General features: G+C 40.0%; 1 protein-coding gene across 2 annotated transcripts in view; it reads left to right on the top strand.

Annotated features, from left to right (window-relative positions):
• The window catches only part of enox1 (ecto-NOX disulfide-thiol exchanger 1), a 151,164-nt gene that overhangs the window by 82,974 nt on the left and 47,462 nt on the right, over positions 1-20,728 (top strand). For both annotated transcript variants that reach the window (XM_080903097.1, XM_080903098.1), the window contains exons 3-4: positions 12,749-12,897; positions 13,575-13,709. In XM_080903097.1, the coding sequence (XP_080759223.1) occupies positions 12,888-12,897; positions 13,575-13,709 (145 nt within the window). In that variant the 5' untranslated portion in view covers positions 12,749-12,887. The remainder of the gene's footprint in view (positions 1-12,748; positions 12,898-13,574; positions 13,710-20,728) is intronic.

The raw sequence follows: 20,728 nt of genomic DNA, 5'->3' as shown, positions 1-20,728 counted from the left end.
CAGTACTCAGTCACACAGAATACTCAGTAGCATTTGTTTCTAAATGATGACTAAAACAAAAGTAAGGCACAAAGTTAAACCACAACAAAAAGGAGTGTAAAAGAAGCATTTGAGCGTGGAGTCACTGTTAAGAATAGCTTTAGTGACTCCAGGAATTTTGCACATCAAAGTTCTTTGCACATTTAACTTTGTTTTACACCAAACTGAACACTCCTTAATATCCAAATATGAGAACGTGCACATGTGTGATCATTCACACACAGCTCATGTGTGTGAATGATGCTGAGATCAAGTGAGCTCATGAATAATAAACAGGACATGCATTCAACCGTTAATATTTCATGGTGCGTGAAAGTGAGCAGAAATGCATAGCAGTTTGGCGTGGACCTGTCGACTGTCAGAAGAGGGATGCAATGGACGGACAGATACGCAAAAAATAAGAAAGGCAATGAGGGCCGAAGGTTTTGACAGACTTGTAACAGCAATTACAACATTTGGAGATTTTTCAAGGCAAATTCTATGTTAATAAGTTTGGTTTACACTTCATTTTAGCTTCAATGTGCGAACTTCTTTCACATATTCATGACAGACGTGACCAGCAACTCTGTAAGGCTGCTTAGCTAAATGCTAACTTGCTAGCAAGCTAGCAACATCAAAGTGTCTTCAGATTAGGGTTGCCAACCGTCCCTTAAAAAACGGAATCGTCCCGTATTTAGAAACAAAAGTACACGTCCCGTATTGAGCTAATAAGGGACGCACTGTGTCCCGTAATACAGTGAGAATCAAAAGTAGTCTATAACTTTTAATGGAATTCACGCTTTGTTTGAAAACATAATTCCCAGCCCCTCTCCTGCTTTGTGACCAATGAGCTGACAGCACACTTATGGCAATTCGAGTATGACAATTCAGATTACCGCTCATCTCATTGGTCGAGGAAAGGTCGCTTGCGGAGAAAATACCGGAAGACAACAGATGACCACAACAAGAAGCATGGCCAACAGGGAAACAAACGCCGACACTGCGGTGCAAGTCTCGGACAACAGTACACCTAAAGCTGGGCAGACACTGTGCGATTTTTTCAGTCGCGCGATTCAGCTCCTGCTCAAACTGCACGATTGACTCGCAGGGGTTAGAAGTTGGTAGGTCACGATGCAGGGTCTCACACTATACTGCCCGATGCTCTGATGCGACCTGAGTGCTCACACTGTGCGTCCATAAAATTAAGGTTATAACAGAAAATCTGTCGCTCGCTCTCCCTCTCTGTCTTTCACTCACACAGACACGCCACCACCACCATCAACTTTGCTAAATTGCTAATGAAAAACATTGATCAGGCAGCTGTGATTGAGCAGCAATGTAGATCCAACTATTTTCACGGTTGTTGTGGTCGTGATAATTTTGTGATGCCACATCGAAAAGGTTCGGGTGAGCTTTCCAAAGTTCTACAAGTTGTGCCTCCATCGCTGGTGTCCAGATCACACGCTGCACTGCCGTGCATCTTTTTCACCGACGTTTACGTGTTTGCGCGTGAGCAGTGTCACCACAGCCGCTTCTCGTTACCCCACGTATACTAAACGATGCACGATGAAGGCCAAAATCGGGCCGATCACCAAATCGGTCGCACGACTCAAAAATCGTCTCAAAATGGGCCAAAAATCGCACAGTGTAAGCCCAGCATTAGAGCAGCAATGTTTGTTCGCTCAGGGAAAGAAAAAAAAAGGCTGCAAAAGTACAGGGAGGAATGGGAAAAGGAAAACACCTGGCTGGAAAAGTGCACGATAACACCTATAAAGCGCACTGCACTGTGTGCCGGCGCACTTTTTCCATAGGCATGCTTCTAATGGTGGGCACATGAAGAACATGAGGGGCGTGAAAGCTCGGGGAACCCTTAACCAATTTCTTGTCCACCAGGCCACGGCAGAAGCAGATATGGTATGTAAACACTGGTTTGTTTTTTTTAAACCCTCTGGTTAAGGTTAATATGGGCATGTGCAGTGAATATCAGCGCTATGTGGCCAGAAGTGTGATAATATAATTTATTTTGTGTAATAAACAACTGCAAGGATAGATGATTACAACAAATAGATCACTAATACATAAAAGTAATACATAGATTAATGATGATGAGTTATGATGCGTAATCACGGGAACAAGCGGGTTTACAAACAGGAGCAGCTGATTAGCATTAGAAAAGCTGAAATAATACCTCAACTGATATGTGCACTGTTACAAGAATATTTTTCGTTCTATTGTTTTCTATTAATTTATATAATTTTAAGTTAAGCAGGACAGAGTTCTTTTAAAGAAAGATTTACTTATATTCTCAAAAGTTAAGCATGACAGGCTTCTGTTTAAGAAAGAGACCTGTTTTACTGTGTTAATGTTGTCATTTTGAGCTAAAAAATAAATGGCTTAATGATCATTTGTTTCCCATAAGGTCATATCACAAAGAATATGCATCTGCTTAAATCAAATTCAAGTCAAATAGTTAAAAAAATAATTTCACACAAAAAAAATAGCTACAAAATTCACCACACTGGGAAGGGTGAACTGGGTTGCCCGGTCCTGGCCACGAGGTGTCCCTTATTTATTTTTCAGGGAGTTGGCAACCCTACTTCAGATCATAGCCGTTGTGATATACAGATGAAATGTAATTGACTTGAAGTGATATTAGTTGGTATTATTCACTGTACTCGAGTGGTAGAGCTGGTTTTGTCTGAATCTTTTCTTGTAACATATGTTCTTTAACTCACTAGCAGTCACCCTTTGAGAATACTGTAGCACAAACATATTGCTGTATAATAGATATACAGTCTAGCTGTTCAACTGAAAATGATGTCTGCAGCTATAACAAACTTAAAATAGACTGTTTAGGGCTTAGAGGCATGTACAGAATAAGATTACTTTAAGTACTTCATCCATTTATTGGTGAGAGAGAAAAAAAGAACACTTGAGCCTTCAGACACCTGAGAAAACATATCAAACATGAGGTAGTTTTCAAGGCTGTGATGGTACATTACATCTCCAAACAGACACATGCTCGCATTCAGCACACAGAAAATTAGACAGATTAGCCAAAGCAGGTCGAGACAAACGAGCAAGCAGCTGAAAAAAGAGACAGTTGCTGTAGACGGTACATGGCTGGAGGTGTTTGCTTCAGTGTAGATTTCAAGTAACTGCCTGCTGTGGCCCATTAAACATGTGATTCTTACCTGGATAAAGAGTGTGTTTGTGTTTGTTTGTGTGCGTGTGTCTGTGTGTTAGTGTTAAAGTGTTGTGTTGCTCAGAGAAAGCAGAGAGAAGGAGATGATAGCAGCTCTGACTGCCTCTTTGTCAGCTTGGACAGTCTCGGTCGTTGTGTCCTTGGGCAAGACACTTCACCCGTTGCCTACTGGTGGTGGTCAGAGGGCCCGATGGCGCCAGTGTCCGGCAGCCTCGCCTCTGTCAGTGCGCCCCAGGGTGGCTGTGGCTACGATGTAGCTTGCCATCACCAGTGTGAATGTGTGTGTGAATGGGTGGATGACTGGTTGTGTAAAGCGCTTTGGGGTCCTTAGAGACTAGTAAAGCGCTATACAAATACAGGCCATTTCTTTACAGAAGCTCTCCATCAAACAGATGTCTTTGCATCACTGCCACCATCTTGCTCATGCAAACTCAGAAACTCCTTTAAAGCCACCTCAACTTTTTATATCAGCGACTCAGCACATCTCCTAATATTCATTCTTGATTACTATTGTTAGGTAAACTTGCATGTTGTAATTCTTTTACTGGTGAAGCTGTAATCAGTGTTTTGGTAGAGCTCATCTGCAATGTCGGTTGGCAGATACTGATATCACCATGTGGGTTTTTTTTGTTTGTTTTTTTTCAAATAGATTGCAGCAATGACTATTGCTTAAAGTATTCTGAGAACTTTGTGCAATACATGTGGTAAAGTTTGCATCATTATTGAACAGACGGTGTTGTTGAGTCTTGCACTGTCTTCACTGTAAGCTGCTGTTTGTAAAATACATATATATTTGTTTCCCTTTTCCAGTGTTGGTTAGTAACGGAATACATGTACCGCCGTTATGTATTTAAAATATAAAATATGAGTAACTGTATTCCATTACAGTCACCGTTTAAAAAGGTGGTATTTAGAATACAATTACTTTGTTGAAATAAATGGATTACACGGCGGTATTTTCCTGTTTCATATTGTCGCGGGTCAGGACTGTTTGGGTTTTGTTTGACAGCTACGTTCTGTTGTTCCAGGCGGCAGCGTTACGGTTGCCACGGTTACAGGAGACGCTCTCTCTCTGCGTGTTTCCTGGGTGAGAGAGCGCATTTTTTGTTGTTGTTGTTGTGCTAAGCTAATAGGGAGAATGCTACAGGCATAGCTCTAAACTAAAGAATGTAGCCTCATGGGCAGTGTAGTCCGTGCTGCAGGGAGATGTGCCCGTGAGCGCGAGGAGGGAGAAAAAGGCGAGTGGAAAAGTACAAGTTGCCATCGAGCAGAAACGGGAGCTGGAAGCATGTAAATATAATAATAACCACTGCAGCCAAGAAGAGTGCCTGATGAGCCCAGTTGTAAGTAAGCTATTAAGACTCGACTGTACACTGTGTTCGTGTTTTCCTCCGAAACAATAAGTTCCATTGGAGCAGCCTTTCAACGCCTCTTTGTCTCTTGCAAGCAAAGTTGACCCAGACAACAAAGTAAAGCTGTTTTTCGGCTACGAGCCCGACACAGAACCTGCCGTATTAGTCAGAGGTCCCTTTACTACGGGTTCGGAGCCGCGGACCTTCAGTAATAGTAATAAATATCACAGCAATAGTACATTAACGTAGTTGTAAACAGCATGATAATATATTAAGTAATCCAAAGTATTCAGAATACGTTACTCTCATCGAGTAACGTAACGGAATACATTACAGAATACTGTAGCGGGTCAGGGCTGTTCGGGGTTCTGTTTGTACAGTTGTGTTTTGTTTATGTTGCCATGGTGACGGGTGACGCCCTCTGGCTGCGACAGTGTGTCCTTCCGGGGTCAGAGGGCGCCCTTTGTGTTGTTGTTGCTGTCACTACCCGATCCGTACCGGAAACCCGATCGGTACCCCGCATGCGCAAATCTTACGTCACTTCCTCTCTTTGCGACATTCAATATATTTGAATGATGCGGTTAGCGCCCAGTTAGCTCCTAGCATTTCTCAACAGCTCTGCCTTCTTTTCGACTGCCCGGGACATTTAAACAATGGATAATCCGTATACAAAGAAATTCATGCTTTTCTCCTCAACAGAGAGCGTCCCCCGATTGAGCAACAGCGCCGTAAAATAAGAAGAATGGCGCCTAATTACAGAGTTAATAATGCAGACTTTGTAATATCTCACGTGTAGATTCATCAGCCAGATGAAGTGTTTACTGACAATTGACAGTGATAGCGCACATCATCATCACTATTCCAACAATCCTCTCCTCACAGACAAGCATAAACACACTCGACTATCGCTAAATCAGATTTAACACACATTTGTAATGACGATAATTCAGTTTATAATAGGGTTTATTCGCTCGGTCAGCAGGTGGCGGTATCCTCGTACACTGGGGAGTAAACTGCCATTAAACGAACAGAAGAAGAAGAAAACACTGCACATGCGCGGTACGGATCGGGTAGACCCGATTTGTACGGTCAGACTTTACACATGCGCAGTAAGGATCGGAGAGTCCTGATCCGTAACTTTCTTTTTATTTTTCGTTTTTGTCTACATTGTACTGAAATGCTTCATTATTGCAAACATTTATTGTTATTCTTAACATCTTAACAGATACTCTGACCCATAACTATCGTAAAACGCTACGACCGGAAGTAGAAACCTTTCGCGCATGCGGGGTACCGATCGGGTTTCCGGTACGGATCGGGTAGTGACAGTTGCTGTGCTGTTGCCGCACTGAGCAGTTAGCTAGCGGCACTGTTCTTCTGCAGATGTCAATAAACGGCTGTGTTCCCTGGCTAGCTCACGGGAAGCAAGACCAAACGATATCTCCGTCTCCTCCTTGTCTGAGCTCGCCACAATACATTTTAGGGCATGTATTCTGTAATCTGTAATGGAATACATTTTAAAAGTAACCTTCCCAACACTGCCCTTTTCATTGTAACTCTAACCAACTATGCATGCCGTAATCTCTCCTGATATGTCAACATTGAGACTGCAAAAAATTAAATGCCTTTCTGAATAAAGCAACAATGTAAAAATGCTTTCAGCAGACAATGACTGCACTGGCTTAAATGTAAAATAACCAATGACAACTAAGCCTTATAAAACTGTATATTTTTAGAAGATAGGAAACATAGGGCAACTCTCTGTCTGTAGAAGACCATGTTACATTGGAATGGTATTCATTCAAAGACAATATCTGATGATGTTAGCATGTACATGCGTGCTAAAAAGGAAGTACTAAAACCGAGTAAACAATGTCATTCAACAGCTTGCAGAAACACTTTTAGAAGGAGTAACTTCAAGTTGCTTGAAGTGCTTGTTTTCTAATTCGATCAGTTTCTCACATTATTGCAGAGGAATTTTGGCCCACTCTTCTCAACAGTGTTGATTCAGTTCATTGAGGTTTGTAAGCATTTGTTTATGCGCAACCCTCTTATAGTCCTACTAGAATATTTTTGTTGGGTGTTGTTGAGCTTCAGATCATTGTCCTGTATCTGTCAGACAGACAGTCTTACATTTGACTTTAGAATAATTTGTTATACAGAGGAGTTCATGGGTGACTTTTTGACTGCAAAGTACAGATGTCCTGTAGCTGCAAAACAAACCTAAAGCTTGACAATGTGTATGAAGTGTTTGTGCTGAGATGCTGACTTTGGTTTTTGCCAAACGTGGTGCTGTGCATTACGGCCAAACATCTGGCCACTTTGGTCATGTCTGTTCTTCCAAACAAATCATGCTTGTTCAGTCTTTTTTAATTGTATAAAACTTTTTTAAAAAGTTACAACTTTAACATTTAACTTGCTAACTGAGACCTGTAGAGCCTGATGTGTAGTTCTTGGGTTGAATTTGCTTGGAAGATTGGTCTTATATAACTTCCACTTGTCAACAACTTTAAATGATGGACTTCAAATTGTTTGGAATTAGCCTTATAACTCTTCTCAGACTGATTGGCAGCAAAGTTTTTCTCTTTAAGTCTTTGCTTTGTATCTCCTACATACGATTGTGTTGAAAAAACCTGAACTCCAGACCAGCAAACCCCTGCTTTTATAGAGTGCTTAATACTTTTTCATAGACTGCTTCTGTACTTTAGCTTAATTTTGATGTGTCACATATTGTTGTTCATCTGAGGCTGTATTTTTCATAATTTAAAACCTGCTAAGGAACAGAGTTTCTTTTTGCCATAACTGTAAATGTGTTTTCCTTCATCCCCACTTTTCAAGCCTCTCTGGAACAAAAAAATAGTTTTATTCAGGCAAGCTTGAGATCTGGATCCAATCCAATCCACAACTTTACTGATTTGGCTCATTTTCACTGCTACCATCGCATCTCTTTCAGAGAAAAAGCTATAAAAGCAATTGTGAACTAGAAAGATTTGCATTTCCTGCAAAAATGCAGTGTGGATGCTTTAAAGCTGAAGCTGTATGCAAAAACTAGCTGAAAAAGCTGAAAAGTTGCAGAAATTGTAAAAACTTTGCAGAAGCAAAGGAACTTTGCTAAAATGGAATAACTTAGCAGAACTGCAATATCTTAGAGGAAACATAATACTTGGCAGAAATACAATAGCATAGCAGAACTTAGCAGAAATATTGTAACTTACCAGAAACATGATAACTTCTCAAAAATACAAGAATTTAGGAGAAATAGTATAAGATAACAGAAAGAATATATTTAGCCAAAAATACTTAAGCATTACAGAAACACTATGATTTAGAAAAATAGTACAACAGAGCAGAAATACTGTGATTTACCAGAGACACTGTGATGAACTATGAATATTGTAATTTTAAATCAATACTATGTTTTAGCACAAATACTATAATTTGACAGAAATACTATATTTAGCACAAATCTTATAAAATAGCAGAAATAGTATGATTTAGCACAATAGTAATAACTTAAACAGAAAAATTGGAAAAGCAAAATGGACAGCTGAAAAAATGCTGAACATGCTAAGGGTCCCTCAAATATACTTGTTAAATGAAAAAAATTGGCAAAAAAAAATATAACAGCCACACAATCACAAATATGGACACATATGGAAACACACATGCACAGAGAGAGACACACACAAGATCCAATTCAGTCAACCAGTCTAAATATATTGAATTTGAATCTTACAATGAGATCATCCCATAAAAAGGCTTCCTCTCTCTCTCTCTCTCTCTCTCTCTCTCTCTCTCTCTCTCTTTCTCTCTCTCTCTCTCTCTCTCTCTCACACACACACACACACACACACACACACACACACACACACACACACACACACACAGAGAGAGAGAGAGAAGTAAGTTTCTAGCTCAGTCAAGCAGCCTTGGAGCTGCTGAATTTGAATCCACCAATCAGAGAGCCTGTGCACTTTTTCCCGCCAAAACAGGTGCACGCAGCACAGAGAGACACAGGATTTTTGCAGTCTATTTCTCATAATGACGACTCCCCTCAAACAAATGACCATTTTCGGAAACCCAGCAAAAATACCTACGTTTTGATGTATAATTTGTGGAAGTTGAGTGAAGATTGAGCAAGTAGCAAGAAGTTGTTCGGACATGAAGAGAAGACTGCAAAACCTTCAGTGGCACACTGGAAGCCAAGTGCATAGCAACCATAACAACGCATGTATTTTGTGAAAAATCACAATTTTGCAACTGAAAACTTTAAGAGGCATAAAGGTAAAACGGTAAAAGATTTGAAAAAGCTGAATCATACCTGAATAGCCCAATAATTTGAGAACATTTTAAAGTTTGAATGGTTGTTCTACGTGAAAATATGAGGAAGTAGTTAAGTTTCAGAAACAAGCAAATTTTAGCAGAATTGCAGAAGTTTCCCATTCATTTCAATGGGACAAATTAAGCTTAATATTTTAAAAAGTATAATAGTGAAAAATACCAAAAGACATAGCAGGAATTAGCAGAAATAGCAGAATATTTTAAAATTTGAACGGTGAAAATCGGCTGAAAATTGTGGAAGTAGTTAAGTGCCAAAAAGTGTACGGAAGTCCCAAGAGGAACTCAATAGTGTGGATGCTTAAAGCATCCACACAATTACCTGCTGAGCAGCAAACCAAAGTCATTAGGATCTGGAGTTTGTTAATGTCACACACAGTGTTGTGTCAGTCAACTTTGTGGATGTCGTTATTATTCTTTTGTGTGATTTGAAATTTTATTGACTTTTATTGACACGTTTAAACGTAACTTCTGTTGGCTTCATAAATAATATGCAGCATTTAAACACATGTAAGTCTAATTTGTGACTAACTGTGTAGCATAAGCAGTGCAGTATCACATTACAAGAGTCTGCTATACAGTGACGCAGTCTGCTGGTGGTGCTGGAGACAAGGCCGTCTTCGGAGCCAAACTGCTATTGTGCTAAGTGCCTTTTTTATGCAAGATAAATCATTCTTAAACGTGTGAACTTCCTGCGATGCTGCAGCGAAGCAGCCTCCTCAGCCTGTCAAAAGCCTTTGCTTCATCCACAATCCCCCCGCCGTATCGCCGGGGACCTAATTCTGCCTGCAGGATGTGTGTGTGCTTAGGTTCGCCTGTCTTTGTGAGGACATTTTTCTCAGGTCCTCATTCCTTTATCAGGCTCTTTCAAGGTTAAGATGTGGTTTGAGGGATCAGTTCGGGGTCTAGGTTAAAGGTTCGTCTCTTTGGAAATGACTGTGCATCTTTGTGCTCTGATATGTGAGAATCATCCATCTTCATTTACTTTAAACACGTGTCCTATATGCTCTACACATGTAAATCTTCAGTGCGGCGGTATTTGATTGGCTGCCTCCTCAGTGCTGAGACTGTGCCAGTGACACAAACAAAACCGATCTGTTCTGATGAGGCCTGCAGCAAAGGCAAACATTTTCACTGAAACTGCAAATATTGTCCAATCATCACATTTATAATTAAGATTTATGACTGCAGCGAGAAAAGTGTACATTTTGGAATTTAACTTTCGGCCTCCCTAAACCGCACGTCGTAGTGTGCGGTCATTAATGAAAAGTCATCGATATGATTGTGTCTCAATTAAAGCAGGATGTGTTGCGGGGCTCAGCTGGTTTCCTGGTGTCAGATGTGAATAATGGTGATTACTGCAGAGCAGAGTGGGCTGACAGAGAGAGAGTGAGGGCAACGTGTTCAGCATGTCAAACACTTTGAATCCTACATCAAAGATACAGTCTACTCCTGACAAATGCAGCTTCGAGATAGGACGACCTTTTATAGTCCTCTAAAGACACATACCCTTTTTTTCAACATATTTATAGAAATCATCATTCTTGTTGTTGGGTGATTTAAACATTACCTGCTTAATGAGTCCAAAGCACATGTGGGTCATTTTTCACATGTGTCAGTAATAATTACAGCCAGAAGGACCTTCTTTTCCCTCTATTGACTGCTGCTCTCATAATTTAAACACCAGCTCAGTGTAAAATGTGAAAAACCGAGGAAATGGAAATCTTGCTGCTGTTCTGACAGATGGAAACATGCCAGCACCAACATATAGGTCATTAATTAACCCACCAAAGATGAGCCTCAGCAGAGTCAGACCTCATTAAAGCACATCTAATATGCCACTGGAGTGCCACTAACTCTGGTTGCTGTTGTACACAAAAACACAAAATGTAAATAAAAGATGGAAGTAGCCCATTTGGAAGTTTCCTTACATTTGGCATTTTGTCCATTGCCATCTTTATATGTTGAAACTGGACGTAAGCAAGGAGTTGATCAGGCTGAGAGTCGACTAGTCGGTGATGAAGCAATGGCATAAAGTGCATCCTGCTTTAGAATCTATTTTACTCTAAATGGATCTTGAATTTACTAAATGAATGCCATGGTGTGTTCAGGAAGACTTTAAAATATCAATTGAAACTCTAAACTCTTTACAAATTTGTTTTCTAATGTCATTAATCATTGAACAATGAAGTCATACAAATATATAATTTCAAAACTACTTCCTACTTGACTTTTCAGATCTGAAGGTTAGGTCTATCTGAATTATCTCTGGTTTACCTTAACACTGACAAGAAAAAAAGCAAACTTGTTTTAAAGTCTTTCCCTTTATAAATTTAAATGTAGTTTATTTGCTTTCTGTTTCTTTTTCTGTTAGTCCAGATAAAATGACATCCCCAATAATGAGTTAAATTACCAAGAGCCAAAATGTTGCTCCGCACTTCCCCTGTGACACTAATTGGACCAGTGGAGGCTAGTTAGCATTGCTTGCTAACCTTCCCTTCCTTAGTGGCAGTGCATACTGGGGTCTCCAGCCATCAGTGACCCATAGCATAGTAAATTAGTAAAGAAAATAGCTGGCTGGTCCTTCGAGATCAAAATGTAATTTTCTTGAGTGTTCTATTTAAATGGCAGAATAATTAGATTACATGAATCAATAGAGTGCCATAAGCAGAGGCAAAATGCATTGATACACATTAAAAACACAGCTTATAGCTGTACCACCCTGAGCACACCCATCCCGTCTGATCTCAGAAGCAAAGGAGGGTCAGTCCCGCTTAGTATTTGGATGGGAGACCGCCTGGGAACACCAGGTACTGTAAGCTTGGGGTGGCTGTAGAGCAGGTCATCTGCTAATTGGAGAGTTTATGGTTTGATCCTTGGCTGCTCCAGTCTTTGACAAAATACTAACTCCAACTTGGTCTTTGATGCTTCTGTCATAGAGTGAATGTTATATTGAAAGCACTTAAGCATAGAAAAATGCTGACGTGAGTGACGCAAGTTGTATAAAGTGTATTGAGTGCTCCAGCAGAGTAGAAAAGCACTATGTAAGAATCCATTTACCGTTCAAAACCCAAACATTTCAACCAAGAGCTAAAACTTTAAGTTCTATACATATACGTTATGCAGTAAATGCAGCAAAGGGGGAAAATGTAACACATCGTCTTTGGATCATGTCTGCACAAAACCTCATTGCATCCTGGCTTATAGTTGTTGATATAGCTCAATGTGGACCAAAGTGGTGGGTTGACTGAAATTTATACTGAATAAGAAAAGCATAATTATAGAAACGGTCACAGTGGGTGTCAAGACACAGGAACAATGGTGCTGTTGTTGCTTTGCATGATTCCTGCTTGTAATTGGTATGGATGCAGCTGAAAAACCGGCCTGTCACACAGAAATGTGGGATTTGTTCAGCGTCACCGAGCGCTGTCAGTTTGTTCCTCTGATGTTCTCCGTGTGGCGTCGACAGCTCGGCTCAGCGCAGGGGTGGGAAACTGTTAATGAGCGAGATGCCGGCCCACTAACAACACACATAAAGTGTGTGTCTGTGTGCGTATTAAACAGCGAGAGAGGAGTTCATATCGCAGTTCTGTGTGTTTTCTAAGATTAGAAACTGCTGCTTAAGTGTCAGTATATGTGTGTGTACGTGTGTGTGCTTTAAGCTTCTTTTCTTGGTAGAAAGTCAGCTGGGATTGGAGCATTTCTTCCTAATTGCCTAAAGATTTCTCTGCTCTTGCATCAACTTCTGGCTTAGTGATTCATTTCCAGTCTCAAGGATTTTTTTTGGACTTTGCCATGTTTCAAAGTCCTTAACTTCCTTTTTTTTGTATTCCAGAGGTGGACTGTGACTGTGGCTTGGAGTGGATGGGCCCCTGTGTTCTCCCAGCCAATAATCCATCCCTCCATCTTACCGTCAGCCGGAGGAAAGATCTGATGACAGGACTGCAGAGAGTGGAGAGAAAAGACCCCCTGCTATGGCCAGTGGTACATATTGAATTTACTGTACTTTCTGAAGATAGGCCAACTTTGTTAGGCCATGTTTTTCTTCTGTGTGTGTGTGTGTGTTTTTTCCTTTTTTTGCAAGAAAGGAGAGAAAAAACTTTGCCAGGATTCTGTTGGGAAAGTTTCCCAGAGATAGCATAAATCCACGTGGAAGACAGTCCTCCTTGTTGAAGCCTTTTCTCCACATTTGTATGCCTGATCTGTCAGTTACAGGGGATTGAAAGTATCAAAATAACTTCCTCTGACCATTTCTGAGTTCATCTTCTGTGACAGCAATACTCGGCTGTTTGACATATTTTGTCCCCGGTTGTGCTCTGCAGTCTCCTTTTGTTATCGTGAATGGATCTATTTTCTACAGCAGAATTTATCACAGGAGCCTTCAGGAACTCCTGCAGCTAAAACTTTGCTAAGTTAACACTCAAAGTGTGCCGGCTGATTCTGAAAGACTCGTTATAAAACACTTGTGAGCTTGGCTTAATACTTCGCTTTCTGTACAAGACAGTCACACTGGTAGCTTATTGAAAAGCAATATCGAATTTTGTAATACGAGCCATCCCCACACTTTTTAAAACCCTTTCCCAGAAAATATTACCTTCTCATTTAATGCAGTTTCATCCTGTATTGCATTCAATGTGTTTTGCTTGTCTCTGCTACAACAGCTGATGGTGTAGGCAACCTGGGTGCTGAGCAGAACCACATTAGTGTTCCTGTCGCTGATCATGGAGCCTGGGCCACGGCCATGAACAACCTGGGCATCATGCCCATGGGCATCAGCGGGCAGCAGCTGGTTTCAGGTACCTTCTACTCTCAACTTTACAAAATTTATTTCACTGGAAACCATCGATGGTTAATTATATTGAATATTTTTGTTGTATGCAAACTTTTTATTTGACTTAAGGATCAATGAAAGGATTACACCCTAGCAATTATCATCATCTTTATTACCCTTTATCCAGCCCATCATCATCATATATATATATATCCCAAGCTGATCCCAAGGATGGATATGAAGGTTGATTTAGGAATATTTTAAAGGGCTGGTTCTGTTTATTCAGAATCATATCCTTACCCTACAAACTTCCACTCTACATTGTCCAACTTGTGTTACTGAGGTTTCACCAATGAATTTTTTTGTCACACTGGTGATTGATTCTGTTCTGACACCCAGGTTCACAACATTTTCTGAACTGTTTAGATTACCAATAATTAAAAGTTCTTGGCTCATTTGTCTCATTCATTCAAAACAATTACTTCAAGTACAATCATGGAACTAAGGAAGCATGTTCTCATTTTAGCAGAATTTTAGCAGTGCAGCTCAGTGTTTTAACCCTATCACCTCTTATGTGAGAAAAAAACAACAGGTGGCCTGTTAACTAGCAGCACGTTCATGTTACGAAAACCTCGAGGATGGAGTTAAGTGGATTTTTTAAAAAGAGAGTAATTATATAAACACCTGTGAAATATCAGAAGTCGTCGTATTCGCTCTGTAAATATCATGGATATGTGACAGATGTTAAGTAAGGTGAATAAACTTATATGCTGCTCGATCATTTCTGGATCCAGGCCCTGTTTGTCCAATGAATGCATTGGTTTGTATTTGATTGTCTCAGTTTCAGAAGCTCTCAGCAACCATAAATCTGTGGATATGTATATTACAGGTCTTCATGTAGAAGGTACAAGGGCTGTATTGCTTCAGTTATTACCACTTAATGTTACCTAAAGAGACTCTCAAATTCTCCAGATGGAAATAAAATCACTCACCACACGAGGTAATGTTATGGTCCCACCACTTCCACCAGCACTAAAAAGGCTTGAGTCTGTAAGCCAGATAACAGCCTGTTATCTGGGCCCTGAGAAACAGACTGAACAGTGAGAAAAATTGGAGAAGTGAGTTTTGCATATCTGGTGCTGACTGGAAACAACATGAAAGTCAGGTTGATGTGAGGCAGTGGAAAAGAATCAATATGTTTTGATTAATGAGCAAAATCAAAAAGAGTTGAGAGAGTTGTTCTCTGGATACATCAAAATTACTGACCATGCCTTTCCATCACTAAACATTTACTAAACATTTCTTTAGTAAATCCCACGTTCTCCTGTGCTTAGAGAAAGTTTTGCACTCATACAAGCTGTTAGTACATCCTGTCCTTGCCGTGTTATTTCTTGGCAAAAGTAAAAACCTAGGTGTATCATTGAACTTTTTTTATTCAAGCCTGCATGTCCTGTGTTTGATTGTAACCTGGGGCTCAGAAATATCACTGAATCCGTGTGAATCAGTCCAAAACAAGAAAAACAGGATGTGCACAAATGTGCACCATAGTTGGCTACAGAGGGGGACACGGGATGGGAACCATGTGAGGATTGTTGGAAGACCTGCGGCTCAGCGATGGAACTGGTTACTTGATAGGGAGAAAAGCAACCTGAAACGAATTTAGTCATTATTATTTATTTATTCTGGATGAAGCAGTTAGTCGGACCTGACCTGAACACATGTGCAAACATCTATCTTTTTTTGGTTTGTTTTGTTTTGACTAAATCAATGATGCATACATTTAGCATGAGGACACAATGACATTGAGAACGATGTCATATAATAACCTGCTACCCCAACAAACCCACCGAGCATGTCAGAACGATAGGATGTTTTTCTAGTATTTCATCCTTTGTGAAATTCTCTTTCACTTGCTTTAAAAAAAAATTTTGGCTTTTATTTAATCTGAAGAAATTTTTGGAAAATACTTGTATTTAATTCTGTTTCAGTAACAAATCTAAAACTTAAATGTAACTTCCTGACTGCTTTTATCACTTCTCAGCCAACACTAAATGTACCAGCCAGCACTGCTCTGCAGCCTTTCTTTGCTCTCCTATTACAGTTTTTTACAGACGCTAGGACACATTTCTCAATACTTAGGTCACGTTTGCAAAACTCCTCACACAGTGAGCACAACAGAAGTCTATGTAGGCTAAACTGAGGACCAGTTATCATTGTTTTGGCTCAAAATGCATTCAATGACTACATCTCTCAAATTTCATGAATCATCTTCTCACTCAGACACAACAACTGCCAAAAATCTTTGTACGTACAGGACATTTTGCATGTGCTTACATACTGTTGTCAAAACTGTTAAACTCATGGCCAAAACAATAACACAATGCAAAACTTGAAAAGACAGCAAAATCCAACAGCAATATTTTATTGAAACATATTTCCAATCTAAAAATGCAGTTTAACCAGCCACAGCTGATTCTCATTGTAGATGAACATCTACACAGATGTTACTCCTTCAATTTCATTACAAAAGGAGACAACTGCTGAATAGGTTTTTTTGTGATGTAAACATGGACCCAGCCAGAAATGGAGTGGAATAGCATTACTATTGTATGTGTATCAGTGGATGGTGTGTATACAAATTCTTGTATTTTGGGATTACTTAGTGCAAAAAAATAAAAATACATAAACATAAATACATGATGTCTGATTCATTCCAGTAACATATATTGAAATTATAAACAGAGATGTGTCCTTGTTTTACACAGGAAAACACTGTGTAATGCTACATGTTGTTAGTGTTTTTTAGGTCATTGTTTTGTGGGTGACAAAGTGTGTTTGTCGGCTGTCAACCTTTGCTAGTGTTCTGGAGGAATGTTTTTATTTGAGACCTGAATGAAGTGTTTTGGTAGTTGTAGTGCATTTTGAATGTGAAATGAACTGCTTTGCCAAGCTGACCCTCAGTTAGGAGGATTGTGTGAAGAGTTTTGCAAAAGTGACCTAAGTATTGAGAAATGTTTCCTGGCGTCTGTAAAAAACTGTAATTATCCCCCAACAGATTCTTCCTGTGAATCTTTGGAGCGTTCCTGGACCACAAAGCAGATATTAATCATTATGAACGCTGGACATTTTCTTATAATCTGTGTGTTGTTATAAGAACAGAGTGCTTCTTGCATCAGCAGGCAGAAATTTTCCAGATATATCAAACTGTGACACTTTGCTAAAGAGGGCAGGGCTGGAAAAAGCATTCGTCTCAATATAAACTGAAACATCTGGACATAATAAATGCTGCTGTTTTGTTCTCTCTTTTTTTTCTTCTTTTTTCATATGTAAACCATATACCTCAAAAAGTGCCCGGCGGACTATGAAGTGTAACCAGAGAAATATATGCAAGGCCACAACTAAAAACTGAGCTTTCTGTGTCCCTCAGCAGGGTGTACAGTGTGGCTGTGCTCCAGACTAACCGCTCTCACTTGTTATTTCAACTAAAACTACACTAAGCTCTGTGTCTAGCTGCTCTGTTTCGTTTTCTCTTTCTCTGTCGTTGTATAAGTGCTGCATTGTGGGGCTTTAATATGTGAGCACGTGGGGAGATTTGTTGAGTTGTTGTTTGTGTGTGTGTGTTAAGTCCAGAATAATTGAATGCATGGATTTAACTGAGTGAAGCCACAATGAGGAGAGAGGAGCTGTTGTAGGGAGGGACAAACAGCATCGTAGCAACCAAATTCCTGTGGATCCGAGTGGAAATATTAAAATGATGACATGCTCTTTCACTCTGATGATGTGATGAGACTACACCTCTGGCAACATCTGCAGCTCTCTTCCCTTGTTAAACTACAGGGAGGGAGGGAACGTTTAGGTAATGAAAGGCGGACAGAAAAAAAAGACGGATGAGTGGATCAGATATGTGTCTTTTGAAGGGTCATACCACAGAAACATGTGTTTCTGCTTTCATACGTTTCTAGGAGGTGCTGATAGTATTCAGAGACTTTATTTAAAGTAATAAAATAGTATGTGTGTGTGGATCTGAGTTTACTTTGTGTTTTATTGTGAAGTTTAGTTCCTCATGTGGCTCCCCTTTGTTCTTTTCCCCACCCACATCTCTGCCTCATTTCAGTTCATCTTGTGCCCTTTTATCTCTCTTTGGTGTGTATGTTTCATCTGTGTTCTCTCAGTCTGCTTTGGTGATTTCTTGATAGTAGTTTGGATTTTTGCAGGTTGTTTGTTTGACCCTATATAAAAAGACCACTGCAGGACAAAGCACGCGGAGCCTGTGACATCACATAAGTGGACCTGATGAATTTAGAGAAGACTTAAAGATTGCTGGGCCCAGTGCAGCTGGTGGGCGAACCAAATTTCCTGCTGTGTATTTGAGCAGCTTAAACCAAGAATTATTTATAAATTAGTTTGGACTTAACTTGAGTTACAGTTACAGTGAGAATCAACAGAAGCAATGCCTGAAACAAAAGTAAATGACCATTGATGCTCCATCATTTCACATTTTGTGTTATCTGTACAAAATAAACAGAATCCTGTAAGAACCTGATGCCCTCTCGTCGTCTCGTCTCCTTATACGCCCACAGTGTCACAATGCAACATTAAGCAAAAGGTGCAAAGGCCAATCTTCAAGACTAAAAATAAAGCAGGTAAACTTTCCTAACTGCAGCTTCTGTCGTTCTGTGTTATAAGAAGCAAACTTTAATGTTAATCCTGCTAACCCTAGCTATTGCACAGATGTAATGCAGTTAAAAAAGTCCAGAATCTAAAAAGTATATATATTTAAGTTTATTACAAGTACCAACACTTTGAACTAATATGCAGAGTCATTTGTTATGATATTGTAAAGTATTGGAAACATGTGTGAAACCTGGACCCATTTGTTAAGGGCTAAAAACGAGGCCGTGTAGGTCAGAGCTCCAGTGTGATTTGTGTTAAGATTACAATTAGGATACATTTAAATGCTCACTTTTCATTGTATGGGTGTGTCGTGACTGATGAGCTCTCACCTTGATGTTAATCACAGCCAGATGTTTCGCAGCACGGTCAATGCTACGCGTTTCTGTCAGTGGTTCCAGTGTATAGTACTAAATAAGCACAGTTAAAGGCACGATCACTGTTTTTCTACTGTCAGAGCCTGTCTTTTTACTTCATGGCTGTGTGTGTGTGTGTGTGTGTGTGTGTGTTTTTTTCTTCCTTATATTCCTTCCTCTGTTTCTGAGTCTGGCAGTCGCAGCAGAGCTCTCAGCCAGAGAAATGAACCTGGCTTGAATCACTTTGGCTCCTGGAGGAAAAGCTATGAACAAAACCAGCCTTTTGTGATTATGATGAATGTGTGGCAAGGAGATGTGTAATTTACCTGTCGAGGGTATCGCAGATGCCGTTTTAATGAGTTTTCCTAAGACCTGAAGAATCTCTGAATGCATCTTGGCTCTATGTGGTCAGATTAATGGAGGATTATCTCTCAAGTGTTTTTTTTTTCTTTTTATAAGCCTCAAGATGTGTAATAAAGAGTACATGAAGCATTTTTCTCTTTGCTAAACAAAATGTGTTTTACCCTGCAGCACTCGGTGTGATCTAATGCTGAGTACAAATTAGTATATGTCTGGAATTATGAGCATTGTGCTGACCAAAGATTACCAGCATAAAGGCCATTTTTCTCCAAGAAATGCTTTTATGAGGCTTTTATGTGGAGGGTTTATCTAATAATCAATCAAATGTATAATTTATTGAAGGATGTGAAGCACCAGGCCACATCACTCCCTTTGTGCAAATCTCAGCTTGAGCTCAGCAGCGTGGGGACTGACAAAATCTAAGGAGTAGTATTCATCTTCTGGAATGCTCTCCAAAACTGTCCTCATCCTTCCAAAGTCTGAATCTTTGTCAGTTCCATATGTAACACACCCATCCTCATGAATATCTGCTGCAGGCTGATGGCCCTATAACAAGATATTTCAACCTGCATTTGGGAGACAGACACTCTCTCTACTTTTAAGATTAGGTGTAAAACTTTCCTTTTTGCTCCCTACTACAGCTCCTCTCTCCACACTGTGTATTTCATCCCGTCTTCCTCCCCTCACCCCCAACCGGTCATGGCAGACGGGCGCCCCTCTCTGAGCCTGGTTCTTATCTTGACTGTTGTTGTGATTTGGTGCTATATACATTTTTTTAATTGAAATTCATCAAAAGACCTTTATCTACTTGTGAATGGAAAGAAAAACAATCTAAAACAAATGAATAAGAGCATCACTTACCTTATCTGAGAGGCACAAAATATTTGATGAATATATATCATCTAACATTTTAGCATCTAATCAATCCTCTGTCATCTTGGTCATTTGGAGGCAGAAGTGACGAGCCGGTGGAGTGTAAAGTTATCGGCTAACACTTGCAAACTGAAGTAGTTGCCTTCATGTATGGTATAGATGCAAAGAGGCAGATATGTAATAAATAGTGTTGACTAACATACAAATGAGTTGGCTACTGTAAGGAAGGACAAAAATGGAGACGCTTCATTGCTGCCCTAACTTATGAAAATGACTTGTCAAAAGCATAACTTTTGGCTGGGTGCAATTAACCACAGGTAAGCTCTCAACTAGCAGAGGTGAAGCCTCTGCTAGCACCTGGGTATGGTCACCTGGCATCCATCTCTTGGGAGTGAGATGCTTTTAGAACCGGACTCATTTCAGCAACCACAGGGTTTGGCACATTTGTTTTAAGGGATTTGCAATGCCTATTTTCTACAGTTGACAGGCTAACAAACCCTCCTGTGTCAGTGGCAGCTGAACTTCATTCGACCATGGCCTGCAATGACTTTGCCAAATTCTTCACAGAAAAAATCCAAGAAATTAGACAAGCAATTGGTACATCAACAGCAGATCCAGGATATGTACTGTGTCCACCAAAAAACTGTTTAAACACCATGAAACAGTTTCAACCTATTAACAGCAAAGACCTGGAGGACATCTTAGGTAAACTGAACTCCTCCTCCTGCTGTTTAGATGTCCTGCCAACAAGTTTTTTCAAAAAGGTCTCAAAGACTTTAGAGTC

This window comes from Rhamphochromis sp. 'chilingali' (assembly GCF_963969265.1).
Source record: "Rhamphochromis sp. 'chilingali' genome assembly, chromosome: 14".
NCBI classification, from domain to species: domain Eukaryota; kingdom Metazoa; phylum Chordata; class Actinopteri; order Cichliformes; family Cichlidae; genus Rhamphochromis; species Rhamphochromis sp. 'chilingali'.
This window is presented reverse-complemented; position numbering and strand designations above follow the sequence as displayed.